Below are 16,999 nucleotides of genomic sequence, written 5' to 3'. Positions count from 1 at the left end.
TGCGAACAGAAGCGGTGTTAATTTTGTAGCAATCAACCAAGAAAAGGGCAACAACCGTGGAGAGAAAGAGCAGGATGTACCTGGCAGGACTGTCAACCATGCTGAGTGAAAGGATATCCCAATAGAATTACCCGCCAAGCACGTATACTCCCCAGCATCCTCAAAAGTTACATTCCGAATATAGAGAACCTCAATCTCTTTGTCCGTGGTATTAACACCGGCGGCCTAGAAAACAAGGGAAGCAAGAGAAAAGGCTAGACGACCCAGGAATGATTGTGGAGGGGGCCGTGGAACCATGAGGCATCACGCCGGGGGCTCCGGCAGGTGCTGGCCACCAGAAGATTCCGACTGCAGCCCGTCCACAGAGCCCACAACCGAGAGACACGGAACGACACTGAGCGGCTCACCTCCACAGGCCCCGTCACCACACCGGCTTCACCACCTAGACATGCATGCAATCAAACGCATGGAAAAATCAACCCACAGAGATCCATTCTCTTAGCCTTTGTTTTGCTTTGGATTTAGGGATGGTTTTCCAGAAGTATGGCGCCCAAAAGTCCAAGCTGGGTTCTGGTCCTGTTGGCTGCAGACTCCCACCTTGACAAAGGGATGGTTCTGTCTCAGTGACCGTGTTATAAAACAAAACACTGGACACGAGCCCAGGTGGACACCTGGCCTACCCTTCCGGCCCGGTGGGAACCAACCAGGGTGGAACTGCGTGTCAGCTACCAGACTCCAATTTTCACTCCTGCGTAACCATTTTGACTTACGTCGCATGGAAAGCAACGGAAGTAGGATCTTGGTAGCAGAGAAACGGGGTGGGGTTTTTTTTTTTTTTTCATTAATATCAACATTCAAGTGTGGGTCGTGACAAACTAAGGAAGGCAACCTGTTGTTGCCTTTGACAGGGTCCAGCAGTGCACCGATTAAAACGGACTATGCTCGACGAGGGGACGGTGAGATCAAGGGCAGCATCTCACGAGCACCAGTCACGCCACCAAGAAGTAATGTTCTGCTGGAAAAAAATCACACAGTGCCGATATTTCTCTACAAATCTGCGGCAGGAGAAGGTACGAATTCGGTTGATATGCAAACGTCACAAATTCAACCAGGCATGCCGGTGTGTATTTAAAATGCAGAAGATGTACAGCGATGGGGAATGTGCAGCCCGGACAAGGTTAACCAGAAGGAACGACTTAAAAACTGGGTGGGGGGGGGAGGGGGAGTGGGGGGTGGAAGGCAATCTTTGGAAGAAATTAGAGCAACATTTTGAACATTGTGGGCATTTTTCCATGGCTACTGGCATCATACCAGCTGCATCACCAGAGAAAGATTATTATGAATATACCAAGGCCACAGAGTATCCTATAAGCTGCCTGCAGTCTCTCAAAGCACCAAGTCTTTTCCGCTTCTATATCCAGCCTTCTTTAAAAAACAAAACAAAAAAAAACAAAAAAAAACAAAAAACAAAAAAAAACAAAAAAAACACAGAACGTTGTTACCTTGCTGTTTGGGCAGGACAGTGAGCCAGGCAGACTGGTTGGCCTGCCCTATATAATTGGAGACCTTACATATATACTCCCCAGCATCCGCCTCCGTCACATTGAACAGAGCAAGCACTTCTGCATTGGAACTATTTATCCCCGAGTGCTGGAACAGACACAGGAGAACAATATAACGGCCAACCAGGAGGAACTTTGTACCGTCTAGGGTCCCACCACCAACGCACCACAAGAAAACAGCCTCCGTTAGGTCTAAACAGCTGCCTCGACGGGTTGTGGGTTCAGAAAGGTCAAAGTAAGCCAACGGGTGGACAAATGGAAGTGACCCCGTGGAGAGGGATGGAAGGGCGTGATGGATACCCAGCAGAATGGACTGGTAGTTCCGGGTTGGTCGTTTTCTAGTTCTTTTGAGCACTGGTATTCTCACTGGTTGGGAGGTCTTAGTGGAGCTACCTATGGTTCTACTGGAAGACTGTTCTTTTTAAGGACGTTCTCTTATGGGCACCCAAATGCGGGAGACACGGTAGGCAGTGGCTGAGAAGAGGGTGTACAGACTTAGCTGCCGCTGGCTATCACCATCCTGCAGAGTAAGACAGATCTAAAAAATAAAGAGGCTGATGCCATTAACACGGGGACTTGCAAGGAACCAAATTAAGAAACACAAGGAGAAAGTTTCCTTGTTCAGCACCTCACTAATGCAAAAACACTTTCTGAAGGTTAGTGTCTAAACCACATTTGGATGGATTTCAAAGGGGAAGGAGTTTTCTTTTTAAAGCAAAATGTAAATGGTTTCTAAAAGATGGCTGCTACCACCGGACCCTAACGTCGTGTTAAGAGAGAACGACATCGGCGTTAACGATGCACACTGGTACAATGCCTAGAGGTTACAAAGCTCGCTCCGTGCACGCCATGGCGTGGACCCTGCACAACCACCCTGTCGGGGACCTAGCAGCACAATCCCCGCTTTTATGGATGTGCGGCCGAGCCTAAACGTCTCGTCTGAGATCTCAGGGCTGATAAATAGATGAATTATTCTGACTCCAACTAGAATAGCCCTGCCAGCACCCCGTGGGGTCCCTTCTGCAATTTGACTAGCAAGTCTAATAATCTGCTCATTCCCGAAACACACTCTCTCCTGGCCGGTCCAATAAGAGCATCATTTTCTCACACCAACAGGAAATCAAAGAACCTGTCCCCGAGTCCACGACGGAGACCCCAGGAGTGGAGTCCCTTCAGATTCAGAAAGTCCTCACCTTCAGAACCTTGAGGTAGGGTAGCCCGTCGGGTCCGTATTTGCTGCCGTTCTTTTCCACGTGTTTGATCCACTGAATGTGGGGCTGGGCATCGCTGTAAACTTTGCAGACAAACTCCACGTCGCCTCCGACCACGGTGGAGGCATTGGCAGGCAGTCCAGCCTGGAGGATGGGCCGGTGTGGTGATCGCTCTGAGGGAGAGAGGGAGGGAAGGGGGAGCGGGGACGGGGCAGGGGGAGGTGGGGGAAGACGGATAAATGAGTTGTGTTGTCCAGAAGGCTGTTCGTGAACGCAAGCCAAAAAGGCCTCAAGTCTGCTGGCTGACTCCTTTGAAATAACACCGCGGCCCAATGCATAACAAAAACGACTTCAAAGGAGCCTGCTGGAGCACGACCCTTGTAAAAAGAATACTTATTTAGAAAACAGAGAGAAGAACTGCTTGTATCTCGAGTTATTGGTTGTCCGTGGCCACCTACCCAACAAGGGAGAAGGTTCTGACAATCGAAAGACAACGGCAGGGGAACGGGGGCCCCTTCGCGGGTCCCACTTGGGATCATATCGGAGACTCACGCTGACCATAAGCTTCACGTCGCAGGCAAGGGACAAGACAGAGGCGCCCTGAACACCCAAAGGGCTCCCAGACACGGTAGCTCCTGAAACGTCTCTATGATGCTCTGAGAAGACTTCATTTCTTGTTTTGAAAAGAAAAACTGAACGCTCAAGCTCCAAGTCATGAACTCCTGAATGAACAACCAGATTCATCTCTTTTCAACGGATTTACTCCATTTTACTCTTTATTCACCCATACGTGGGGGAGGGGCAGAGAGAGAGAGAGAGAGAGAGAGAGAGAGAGAATCCGAAGCGAGCTCCAGGCTCCGAGCTGTCAGCACAGAGCCCGACGCGGGGCTCGAAACTCACGGACGGAACGCGAGATCACGACGTGAACCGAAGTCGGACGCGTAACCGACTGAGCCGCCGAGACACCCCATAAATAGACATCCTTTATTCAGACGCGGCACCCAAAGAAACAGACAGACATCAGTTCCCCAATCCTGGTGATGTGCTAGGCCACATTCGAGAAAGCCCCATCGAGGGTATGCTTGCCACCCTCACGTGCCTTGCCTCTCTCTCTAGGAAAAGAGTTCTCAACAAAAGACATCCCTCGTCTTACACCTGGCAAAGTTCCTCTCCGGCTTAGAGGTGGTCTGTGCGGAAGTCCCACAGAGGCAACCGTGTCCAGGTTCATGACACGCCGTACACAAGAGTCCCCAAGAATCTGGTAGTAACAGACCAGCCCGCTGTGAGCCTGTCCACAAAGGCCCTAGGATCACAAAGCGGCTGGGATCCTCTTATGTGGCAGTTTGGGCAAGAGCCACACGTACCCAATCCCCCATCCGTCGACCCACAAACGTATTACCCCGTCCCCGTGTACACGCACGTGTGAGTCAGCCTCCTTATCTCTGTCCACACCGCAGATACCACCGCGTTGACCCCCAGCTTAAAAAATGGCCAAGGGAAATAAGGAGATCCCAGCCGACCCGCCACACCAAGGATGCCTCCACCCTGCACCTGGGTATCCCTGCGCACTGGGCTGGAAATAGCAAGCTAGAATGATAGATATCTAAGTGCTTCTATATTTGGGCCTTTCAGATGAAAATATCATTTAGTGGAATTTGTTGGACACGAGCCAGACCATGTGCAAATTGATTTTACTGCACAAGCCTGTTGGTCTTTAAAAACGCAAGAAAAAAAAAAAAAAGAATAGAGAAAGAAAAAATGCTAGTGGGTTACTCTTAGCACATTTCATTCCAGAGTCTCCCATCACTTCACAGACACCTACGTTTTCACATTAAAAAGATAAGGATTGCAGAGCCTCCAAAGAAGTCATTCATTTGCCTGACATTACCCTGTAGGCTACGCGAAGAACCCAGAAATCCTAGTTTTGTGGGCAGAAAATGTCAAAGCTGGGATCCCTTCAATCACCAGAAACCCTCCCTCTTCGGCTGACATATCATCCCAGGAATGGGCCACAGCAAGCCTCCCGGTCAGGTCTGGCGGCCAGCTGGATGCCACGGGGACCCGGCTTGCAGCTGGCAGGGACAGGTCTGGTTTAAATCCCGGCTAGCCCCGTCCACGTGAGAAGAACAGAGTGAAGTCCACACATGCACTGTCCTCGCCAGGCCTCCTCCCAAGAGACGCAGCGGGAGGGGATCTGGCCTCCGGGCCGGATGCTGCCAGCCAAGCTCACGAAATACGCTCCTTTTCTACCTACCGAATGTTGAGGAGGTTTCCTCGTTCCCAGAGAGACGTGACTTTTAGGTATCAATTCATGCTCTGGCTCGGCGTTCCAGTTTTGTGTACATGTGCTTGTGTGTTTTCAAGATAAATATTTACAGTGGACCGAAATATTTATTCTCGGAAACAAAGGTACCGTAAAATCTTAAATGTCATGAGCCAGATCAGCTGAATTTCAAACCGAGTTCTCCGTCTTAAACATACTTGTTTCTAATAAATCGTTTCACAAGCAAACATTGTGCACGTAATACCAAATAATGATGTCCCGTGAACAATGGTTGCTTTCAGACCGCCCGGCATCTCTGGCCTGCGCCAGCCTTCAGCAGGGAATGTAGTCACTGGGGCAACACTGGCAGGGTCCGCTACAGACCTGCAGCCTTGTTTTACTTGCGGTCGACGTGCCGCTGTGTTCCAGTTATTAAGTTATTCCATTGCTATCTTGACTATTTTCCCCAAAAAAAAAAAAAAAAAGCCTCTGCAATGGCTTAATGTTATTGCATTTGCAAATTACAACATGCCAAAGTTGCCGGCTTGCAGTCTCGAATTTATCCTCTCGAATTTTCTCACCTTATACAAAATAACCCCTTAACCATCCCCCCCCCCCCCCCGCCGGCTCCCTCCACCCTTTCTCACTTTGGGTACAAAAACCGGCAAGCGGGATCGCTCTGTAATCGAAACCTTACACCGTCTTCCAAAACTTATTACAGCTGCCTTCGGTATAAAATGAAACCTTAGAGAATGTTATTTAAAATGTTTTTAAAAAGTCAGTAGGCCTCATGTTTCGTTTCTCCACATCAGGCTTTGATTTCCTTTGCAACCTTATTCTCTGCCCTTAAACAAGTCAGAGAGCAGGCCCCAAACATCTTGGAAAAGGTCCCGGGATGCCAGCATCTGCAAAGCACGGTACGGCTCATCTCAGATCCTGCAGCCATCACTCTTCCCTGGTGTCTGTCAGACCCGTCCGAGCGGTGGTCAGCAGTAGGGGGGAGGACAGAAATTAGAACAGGAGTTCTCACCCTGGGGTGAGAGCGGGACACGGGCAGTGGCTCCCGCAGAGGCGAGACCTCCGTGGCCAGGCCCCAGTGGGCACCTGGGAAATACCACAGGAACAGGACAGTGATGGTGGCATAAGGACCCTCCACAGCCAGTGTGCTCTCCCCCAACCTCAGCAGGCCCTGGGCAGAGCAAACTCCTCAGGTTCCCAGCGCTTTGCACAACAAGCCAATGTAAAAACATAATAATAATAAATAAGTCAATGAATTGTCTCTGGATTAGAGAATAAAACTCAGAGCTGGCCCATCTGTTTTATTATATTTTTTAATGTTTACTTATTTTTGAGAAAGACAAACGGTGCACGAGCAGGGGAGGGGAAAAGAGAGAGGGAGAGACACAGAATCCGAAGCGGGCTCCAGGCTCCGAGCTGTCAGCACAGAGCCTGACACGGGGCTCGAACCCACGAACCGTGAGATCACGACCTGAGCCGAAGTCGGACGCTCAACCCCCTGAGCCACCCAGGCGCCCCTGGCCCATCTCTTGTTCTTCTACATGATAACAAAAATCACAGCTTCTCCACCAGGAAGGATTTACAGTTTTGGGCAAGGTTCTCTTACAGCATGTTTAACTCTCTGATCTTATATAAAACAGATTCTTTTTTCTTCTCTCTTTGCAGGGGCAGTGAAATAAATTTATGGAAAACAGAGAAGCTGATGAGCAGCTCACCCCTGTGCCCTTATGGAGGTTTTTTTTTAAAAATATCCATTCTGAGTTGAGCAGGTTGCACAAAGACAGTGCCCGGACCTGGAACGGGGTCGAGAACCTTCAAAAGAGCAACTCTAAGGCCCCTGCGTGAATTCCGACTTGAGATAGGATGGGAAGCACCCCACAGGGTGCCGAGAAGGCAGCTGGCTGCACTATTGAAACGAGGTCCCATCAAATCAGTGCATAGTAAACACAGGCTGATGCGCTTTAAAAAACACATTCTCTCCTCCGCGTTTTCGCTCACCCCCCCCCCCCCCCCCGTGTCAAGAGCTCCGAGTGAGTCCACTTTCCCCAAGCAGAAGGCCCAGCGGCTAGGAGTCTCCACTTCGAGACTGACCTTCTCAAGTCCTGCTCCAAAGCTCGGAGCCACAACCAGAAAGAGCGGGCGGAAAAACAGCCTGCTTCGCTCCACGAGGTAATTACGGCGAAAGAGAGAAAAATACCTGAGTGACAAAGAATAAATCTTTGTTAATTGACCACTGAAACTTTATAACATGCCAGTCCCTCCTCTGGACATAATAATATGTTGGCTCGTAAGAGATCTACAACTTTTGCTCTGACACAGCAAAGGCCATAAAAAACGTCCAGCGAGCATGTCTACAGGCTCAGTAAATACGCATCCCGGGGATCAGAAGGAGACCAGGTTCTTAAATTACACCTATAAATTAATCAAGCCCAGAGCTGCTGGTTTCCCAGCACACATTGGTCTCCTGAGCATTTCTCCCCAAAGTGCAGCCGCGCTTGCCACAAAGAACCGTTTCGAAGCTGCTCTCTCAGCAGCAAAATGCCAAGAGGCTCAAATCACACGGAGTGCCCCGTATGGATCTGGAAATAGCACGTCTCCTGCTCTGGGGCACCCACTCACTCGCAGGGCGTGGAGAACCTTGCCTGCTCCGTCTTAAAACTGAAATCAAAACGTAGCTACCCTTCGTCTAAAATGGCAGTTTCTGAGCCACTCCAAGGGGTCTGGATGGGGAAAGAACGTTCTACAACTTGGAGGACAAGTGAAAACACCAGAGAATGCTTCTCCTAAAGCCCAGCCTCGCTTGTTCTCTGACGAGTAGGCAGTGGTCGCTTTTGTTGCATCAAAACACACCAAAGCAGTTGGCATGAGGTGATCAAAGCCCTCTGAAGCCTGAGGCGCCCATTAGCCTGCTAAAGACCTCGTGCTAATTACAATTAGCAGAAGGAGTGCATTGCCTTGTCAAGACTCTACCTGATGCACTCATCCCAGACGGGACAGATCTAGTAGGGTTCCGAGTTTTGTGTCCCCGAACTTTTCTCCAGCCTCTCGAAATCAGCACAAAGGGAGGTCAGAACTAAAACTGATCAGGAGGAAAAGGCCAGGTTTGGAGGGAAGGCAACAGGAAGGAAGGAGCACACTTTTAGAAACAGTCCAAGTACCTGTAGCTCTTCCGTCACCTTCCAGAACACAGGAGTGGCCTGGGAGACGGAGCACCCAGAATAACTTTTTAAAAAAGAAAAAAAAAAAAATGCACGTTTGTAGGAGGTCACCAGTTTGTTGCTCTTTCTCTGTCCTCAGCTTAGCTTAGCCTCATTTGCCTCTTGCCTGATTCTGGAAGTCTCGCAGAACTGGGCTGGGTGGGGATCTAGCTTCCTCCAAAACATATGCATTTCTCCTACAGAGACACCAAAGTCTGCAGACCAAGCTCGTCCGGGGAAAGCCCGAGTGTCTCCCCTCCAGCGCCGAAGTCCCTCGGTGACTTCTGGGGGCCGCACCACATGAAATGCTAGAAGCAAAACACCACTAATTCCTTTGTGCTTGCTCGATGAGGTGGACAGCGGAGTGGAGTTCTGGCCGAGGCTGGGCGGCCTGGGAAGACCAAAGCAGGTGGAGGCAAAGCGCCTTCCCTAATTAATGTCACAGACGGTATTATGTGGCTGGGGGCTGAGTGGCTTCTACCAGCTGGGTGTCAATTTAGGTCTTCTTGGGCGAATTACAGGAGGAGGGCTGTGTGTCATTTACACCCCAAATGTTACCCTGAGCTCTGTGCCTTCCAGAGTGAAACCGGAACGGTAGACGCTCAGGTGACCATAAAGTTATGTCAAAGTTAGATTCAAAAGCGGCCTTCCTGGGCGGCTCAGTCGGTTAAGCGTCCGACTCTCGATTTCGACTCAGGTCCTTACCTCGCGGTTCGTGAGTTTGAGTCCCGCATCAGGCTCTGCACCGCCTGCTTGGGATTCTCTCTCTCTCCCTCTCTCTCTGCCCCTCCCCTGCTCTCTCTCCCTCAAAATAAATAAACTAAAAAAAATTCAAAAATGCCTTTTCTTTAGTTAAAAGGAGACGTGGCTCTGGGATGATGAAAAATTCTGGGGATTAGACGGTGGCGATGGTTGTGTAACCACGTGACCGTATTTAATGCCACTCGACTGTACCTTCAAAAGTGGCTAAAATGGTCCATTTCGTTGTTATGCACACCTTGCCACAATTTTTTTTTAAAAAAGAGAGAAGCGGCAAAGGTGACGTGATCACAGAGTGAACAAGATCAATTTCTAGGGTCACGGAAAACCTATCTCCTCAATTAGTTAAGTGTATTTATCTTGTCCCGTTTACCGACAGCTTTTCTCTGCCCTGACACAAAGAACTCCGCACAAGGTCCCTCCCCATCTTGCGCTTGGTTTTCACGCTGATGCAAAACTCAGACGTCAGTCTCCCCAGGCTCGCTCCAGTGGCGCTGGGGTAAACACAGCTGAGCGCGGTCACGCTGGGAGCCACATCACAGAGCCTCAGCACCACGCCACGAGCCATGGGGGGCAGGGGGCTGCGACATCTTTCAGGAATGCCAAGACTATCAGCCGGAGTCTGCATAGCTGGGTTTCCTCCCTGGGAAGAGTATGATGGAGATGTTTTTTCAAAGTCCCGGAATTAAACATACCTTTTGCTGAACTCCCCAAATCAGAGTATCTTCTCTCAAACGGTTTGCAAAGAAGCTAAAAATCAAATCACTGGGGAGTCCCCCAAATACAGCCGCGCTCACAGTGACGCTTTTTATGTCGAAGATATTTCTGTCGACACCAAAGAGGGCCCGGTTAGTCTACCTCTGGAAATCTGTCCCAGAAAAATGGTCACCCGGGTGGCTAACAAATGGATGTGTGCAAAGCTTGCCACGGTGGCCCCTTCTGTAACGGGAAAACAGCCTAAGTCTCCACCCAGGGGGAAAATGATTAAGTAAATTACACTCTATCCAAGACAGAAGAGCATACGGGTCACTAATAATAATGAAATAATCGATACGTACAGACACGAGAAGATGTCTACAAAAATAACGTTCGCAGGCTTCATCAACTTTCCTCATTCAAAAGGCCTTAATTCTAGAGGAAGTCAAGAAACTCCACCACACTTACCTCTTAGATGTTTTATTTTGCTCCTGGGGTGGTTCAAACAGAAGTAAAAGCTTTCAGCCCATCTGAGCAAACAAGAAATGCCTCCCTTTGGTACAAAGTACACGAAATGATAAAACCTCATTGGTCTTCTTAGAGGCAAACTCAGACACTGAAAATAGAAGGGATTCTGGATACTCCTTGCCGGAAGCATCACCAAAAGAGAAGCTTCCAAAGGGTCACCGAGCTCACGGAAGGCTCCACTTCTCACTTTCTGAGCCAGCTGAGATGCCCCAAGGCAGCCTGCAACCCTCCCTACCAAACGTTCGGGGATAGTGTCATACATTCTGTTGGCCAGAAGGTAAAATGTAAAGGACTAAATCCTTGACTTTTCTGCCCCGGTCCAGAGAGTAGACTGAACCCAATAAAATGAGGAAGGGCTTCCTTTTTCAGAGAAAGCACAACTGCCCAATGATCCTTCCAGAATAACATCCGATGCCTGTCTAGCGAAATACCACTTTTTCTTTTTGAGGGGAAATATGTCCGGGGCACAATGTGGCCCATCGATTTGCATACTTCTTTGGGATAGAAGTTTGTGTGAGAGAACCCTAGAAGGAGGAGGCTCTGCGAGAAAGAAAGAAAAAGTGTTTCTATCAAGATCCAGGAATCTCCACCGATACCTACCACCTCACTGTGGCACTCTGGGATCTTCTGTGCTGTGACCGTCAACTGACTGTCACCCCGAAGGCCAGCCACAGGCTGCTTTCCCAGACAGGATTAACCAATCTAGAGGGCTCTGCTCAAACCAATGAGGTTCTCGCCTCCTCAACCTCTCTCTTCTCAGAAGGAGAAGCAGGAAATCTTCCCCCTCACAACACCAATACCCCCCACCCAACCATCTCTTCCCCACCTCCCACCTGCGTTTGATGTCACTAATGGTGGAAAGATGCGACAGGAGCTCTGGAAGCCGCCTGTCCCCATGGAGCCTGCCCTCTAGGTTGGGAGCCCCTTCTTCTTACAACACGGGGTCGTTTCTGCCCTGCCCGCCCCTGACTGTGAAAACACACCAAACACAAACTCAGCACACACAGCAGTGGGCTCTTCTCAAGGAGGAGGAGTCCAGAGAGGCACTCTGGTGGAGGCAGCATTTAAAACAGGAAGAAATCTGATGGCATTGCCAGATTTACACTTTGATGAGAGTTGACTGTAATACTTCCCAACGGGGGTCTCCTGGTTTAAAAAGGTGACTGGAAATGGAGGCTGTACGGAGTTTGGAGAGAAACCCTGAAGAGGCCCTGCTTCAGAACTTGCCGCGTTGGGGCGCCTGGGTGGCTCCGTCGGTCAAGTGTTCAACTCTCGATTTCGGCTCAGGTCACGATCTGGCGGTTCGGGAGATCGAGCCCTGCGTCCGGATCTGCGCCGACAGCACGGAGCCTGCTTGGGATTCTCTCTCTCTGCCCCTCCCTCTCTTTCTCTCTCAAAATAAATTTTCAAAATTAAAATTAAAAAAGAAAAGAACCTGCCGTGTCAAGAACCACAAAGTCCAAATGTTAAGTAACTCGAGAAGCCGTTTTTCCCATTATTCTAATCCGGCACACACTGGCGGCACAGTTCGAGCTCATACTGGGCACCGTGACTGGCATCCGTGGACTTACGTCTTCGGGCCGGGACTCCTCGCTGACGCTGGGACAGCAGCGGCTTTCTCCCCACGCCCTGCCCTGCCCTACACTTCCCTCCGGGTACCGTCGAGAGATCCCTCTTCTTACAAAACTCTGTAAGACGGTAACTTGTCTGTAACGCTTTCACATCCTCTTTGCCCACACCACAGACCCAACGCCAAAGAGGAGGCAGGAGATCAAATATTAACCTTCTCCCCCAGCCACCTCAGCCGGGACCCCTGCCAGAAGCGAAAGCAATCCACAAGGCTTCCTTCCTCAACTATGGGGCAGAGGGCAACCGATGGCTTGCGAAGAGCACGGCGAAAACACTGACATCACCGCCCACGGTGCCTAGGACGAGCAACTTCTTCCCGGTAGTGGTGCGGCAGGAACGCACTGATTTGCTGGCCGGTACGCTGGGAGTGAGGCAGCTGCCCGCCGACCAGCTTTTGCCCCCTGAAATCCCAGTTGTGAAGCGGGTATAAACATCTGCTCCGTAGTAACCAAAAGCTCATTGAACAGTAGCTCAAAAGCAGTTTTGAAATCTCCGCCCTGGAGGAAGGGAGAGGGGAGGAGGGACCACTCCTTCAACCAGGGCTGCACGGAATACACCTGTCTCGGCCCAGAGATCCAAGAGGAGGTGTGGACCACCTCATGATAGTGACTAAAAGTCAAATCCTATGGTCCTATTATTTAAAAGCACTGCCCCGGGGCGCCTGGGTGGTTCGGTCGGTGAAGCTTCTCTGACTCTTGAGCTCAGCTCAGGTCATGATCTCACAGTTTCTGGAGTCGAGCCCCACTCAACTCTGCGCTGACAGGGGGGAGACTGCCTGAGATTCTCTCTCCTTTCTCTCTGCCCCTCCCCACTCGCGCTGTGCTCTCCCCACCCCCAAAGTAAATAAACATAAAAAAAATAAAGCACTGCCCCTACTACCTCATCCCCCTCCAGGGGGGCTAGGTTTCCACCCCCACTTTACAGACAATGGAACTGAGGCTCAGAGGCTCCTGGACTTCTGACGCCATAGAGCTACCGAAGCTGGAAACGAATGTGAACGTCTCCACCGTGTCATTCCCCACCGAGGTGCGTCCAGCAAGGGCTGGAGCGTCATGAGGGCTGAGTGGCAACGGGCAGGAAGAAGAGAAGGAAATGCGGCAAAAGGACTGTGCTTCCTACTCAACCCTGCTGGGCTCCATGATTCTACATTAGCGAAACAAGCCTACTTACAAGTACAGCGCTCGCTGTGACGTATTACCTAGCATGGCACCCCAGCCCCCTGTCAACAGGGGGCTTTCTATCCCCCTCCGGCGAGATTTCACAACTCTAGAGCTGGCACGCAGGACCAAAGTCAGGGTAGACACCGCGTCTTAAACCCAGAGCAAGAAAAGGAAAGAATCGGTTGGCGGCAAGATGAATACGGAAAATCAAATGAGGCCTGGCCAGGAAGCGTCTAGGTCAAGATGCTTCAAGTTCAGAACCCCCAGGGGCTCTGTGGGACTGAGGCTGGTGGACGCCAGGGAAATGCACACACGTGGCAACTCAGAAAGTGACAGCCCGGCGTTCAAGGCGCTAAGATCTCTGGGTGCGCTGTTTTGTGTGGTTAATGCCACCTGGGGTCACCCCTCGTCAAACAGAGAAACAAAAGCTTTCGTCTAGGAGCCACGGTGTGGCAGAAAACACGGACAGAGTGTGGTCTTCTGTCAGGAGCAAGTGAGCAGGAACGATCCTAATTTTGACAGTTTCGGTAATAACACCAACCAGTTAATCAACGAGGCCACCATTTCATTTACGTAAACGCTACTTTGTTCCCAACCCGAGAAAGATTCCACAGTTCATCCCGGACAAGTGTAAGGGTCCCCTGAAGGACTCGAACCTGCCTCGGTCGCCCTTCTTCTGCTCAGGGATCACACTGGAGGCTTTGTCTTCCCAGGACAGAGGCTGCCCCAAGCAGTAAACAATTTACGCAATTTCTCCTTCTCCCACTGGGGATGGGCCGCCAAAGGCTCAGAGTGCCAGGTGTCAGCCTCAGAGCCAGGCTTATCAGTCAGTGCCTGGAATAACAGACTCTTCATTCCTCCCGAATACACACCGGAGGGGGGAGGTTAGCACTGGGACAGATTCCTTCGGCTTTCAGGCCCCGTCCCATCACGCCCAGAGCCCAGTTACAGCAGATTTATGTCACGGACTAGTCGACAGCAGCCTTCTGGTCTCCCGCTGAGCAAGTCAGGGCTGGTGAGGTGGCCTCAGTGACCCTCCACCCAGCCAGAGGGATGCTTGGCCGCTGACTGGCTCCCAACTGTCTACTGAGACACTGTCTAGCGCTTATAGCGCTCTTGTCCTAGGGGAGGAGAAATTTCTGGAAAGTCAGATAGAGGGTAATCAGCAAATCCAGAAGCACTCACTGCTTCCAACCTTTGCCCCCCAAATGCCCAATGCCAGGTGAAAAGCTCAAAACTTACGGTCTCTGGGATTGCAGAACTGGGACACCCAAAGGGAGGAAAAGTTCGTAACTCAAAGCCAAAGGGTGTCTGAGGAAGGACGAGCAACTCGTCCATTCAATACCTTCATCTCTCTCTCTCTGTTATTTTGCAACAGAGCTGAACGTGGGGTGGGGATAACAGCAGTACCTTTTCAGAGTCCTGCAGTGGTCCCTGCTGGTCCACACCACAGGACACCAAAAACAGAGACCTCCATGTGCGGTGCTTGGAGCATTAACCTAGGCTTTGAGGACACCGGATGGAGACCCCAGATCTAGGGTTCGGTTCTCGGCAAATAAATGCCTCACTGCCCCCCCCCTCCCCAATTTGATGTTCCTCAACTGTAAGAGGGCTGACAGGTGAAGGCAGAGGCCAGCTTGAAGAACCCGGGGCTCTCAAACACCACGATCTTCCTCTGCTTCCTGATCAGTCCTGGGACAGCCCTGACGACCACGTTAACCAGAGGCGTAGCCCAGCAGGGGCCCCACCTGTTGGTCCCAGCACGGCATTCGGTTTATTTACCAGAAGGTCTGATGGGGTCTAATTAAACCTCTTAAAAATGCCCTCTTTTTAAAGTTAACTTTGAGGGGCGCCTGGGTGGCGCAGTCGGTTAAGCGTCCGACTTCAGCCGGGTCACGATCTCGCGGTCCGTGAGTTCGAGCCCCGCGTCGGGCTCTGGGCTGATGGCTCGGAGCCTGGAGCCTGTTTCCGATTCTGTGTCTCCCTCTCTCTCTGCCCCTCCCCCGTTCATGCTCTGTCTCTCTCTGTCCCAAAAATAAATAAACGTGGAAAAAAAAAATTAAAAAAATAAAAAATAAAAAAATAAAGTTAACTTTGAAAGACAGAGAGGGAAGTGCAGAGAGAGGGGGAACAGAGACTCCCAAGCAGGCTCTGCCCTGACAGCAGAGAGCCGGATGCGGGGCTCGAACTCATGAGCTGCGAGATCACGGCCTGAGCTGAAGTCAGACGCTCAACCGACTGAGCCACCAGATGCCCCCAAAATGCCCTCTAACCCTCCAAAGAGTCCCGGTTTGAGGGGAGAAAAATCAGCATTTGTTGTTGGCCCCAGGATGCCAATTCGGTGTTTTCATCCGTTAACCCAACTGATGCCTCATAACCACTGTCGTGGGTTGAACTATGCCCCACCCCCACCCCTCCAAAAAGAGGAGTCTGTGTCCTAACCCCTGGAGCCTGTCACTGTGACCCTACTTGGAAACAAGGTCCTTGTAATTAACTGAGGGATCTTGAGATGACACTACCCTGTTCTGAGGGCAAGGCCTGAAATCCAGTGACAGGTGACACCTGTGAGCCACAGAGAGGAAGGCCACGGGAAGGCAGAGGCAGACGCCGGAATGACAAGTCACAAGCGGAGAGCTGCTGATGGCCACCAGAAGGCCACCAGAAGCCGGGGAGAGGCGTGAAACAGATTCCCCCCCCCCCCCCCCCCCCCCCCCCCCGCACAGTCTCCAGAAGGACCCAACCCCGCTGAAACCAAAGGTTCAGGATGAGTCCGAGGCCACAGCTTCCTGGGGACAGAGGCCTCGCCAGAATCCAGGACTGCAGCGTCCTCCGAGGAGCGATGGCCAAGACCCGCCGGCTCTCTGAGGAGGGCCTGTTTTACTATCGGCACAATTACCCAGAAGCGGTGCTTCATGCTAATTTTCCCCTGCAAGTAAACGGCTGAAAAATAATGGTGTCAATTTTAGTGAGGATCAAGCACGGCTCCCGAAAGAGCGCCCGTAAACGAGAGCCCTTCCCTCACACACGACAATGGCTGGCCGCTTCGTGCCCGAGACACAAGAATGTCTCTTAAATTACACGGCTTTTACGTGGAAGTCCTTATGGGGAATGCCGTTCCAAGGAAGGATTTCAGTAAAAAGATCTCACCCATTTTGATGCTTCGTAATATCTGAACCGCAACCCTATGTAGCATAGCAACAAAAGTAAACCCTCGGAGAATGTGAACGAGAACAGGACTTGACTTTCGCTGGGAAAGAGGCTCCGGTTTTTCCAGGAGACGCGGACGTGGCCGAGAAGCGGTGATCACGGGGTGGAATCCTGCACTTGGGCCGAGGGGCCACCAGAACCTCGTTGTTCGGGCCTGAATTCCCTTTTGTCGCCACTCGCGGAGACATTCAGAACGACCGCCTGCCAACCCTGTAAGTCTACATGAGACTCTGGAGCTGACTCACTTCTTATTTTATGAGTGCTTCTCAAAGCAATTACTGGGGTTTTGAGCAAAGATGAGAGTATTTCACACCTCCGTCTTTCCTGAAAATGTCTTATACTCCACTGACTTTTGGCTTCTATTTATAAAGAAGGTTCAAGGCTTGGAAAATTATTAGGGGTTGAGCTTTAATGGATATTCCCAACCAGCATTGTGTCATTATTGGCCCACGTTTGGCTGGGCAATCTCCCAAATTTGTGACATAATCGGGCCTTTCTCTGCATTCATTACTCCATACGCTCTATGCTCCTCTCTACATCACACCACTGAATCATACGCTCTTTTCAACAAGACTGACTGCCAGGGGATTAACATTAGACAGCACAATTCCATTATTCAGCAGCCCAGTTCAAATCCAACCCTAAAACTGTAAGAGAGATTTCGGGGCTTCACAGAGATGAGCTGCCAGAAAGCTCAAAGGAGAGGTGGGGGGGGGGAGGGGGCTTTTGAATGTTTTACATAACAACTCAACCTAAAACCTGCTAGGAG

At 50.8% G+C, this 16,999-nt stretch overlaps 1 protein-coding gene across 12 annotated transcripts in view; it reads right to left on the bottom strand.

Annotated features, from left to right (window-relative positions):
- Window positions 1-16,999, bottom strand: part of FGFR2 (fibroblast growth factor receptor 2) — a 102,594-nt gene that overhangs the window by 35,341 nt on the left and 50,254 nt on the right. For 7 of the 12 annotated variants that reach the window (XM_032595188.1, XM_032595190.1, XM_032595193.1 and 4 more), the window contains 2 exons: window positions 2,756-2,946; window positions 1,503-1,650 (listed from right to left, as the gene is read on the bottom strand). In XM_032595188.1, the coding sequence (XP_032451079.1) occupies window positions 1,503-1,650; window positions 2,756-2,946 (339 nt within the window). Of the gene's footprint in view, window positions 1-80; window positions 226-1,502; window positions 1,651-2,755; window positions 2,947-16,999 lie in introns of all 12 variants that reach the window. The other 5 variants (XM_032595189.1, XM_032595191.1, XM_032595195.1 and 2 more) reach the window with 1 other exon arrangement.

Source organism: Lynx canadensis, chromosome D2 (assembly GCF_007474595.2).
Source record: "Lynx canadensis isolate LIC74 chromosome D2, mLynCan4.pri.v2, whole genome shotgun sequence".
NCBI classification, from domain to species: domain Eukaryota; kingdom Metazoa; phylum Chordata; class Mammalia; order Carnivora; family Felidae; genus Lynx; species Lynx canadensis.
This window is presented reverse-complemented; position numbering and strand designations above follow the sequence as displayed.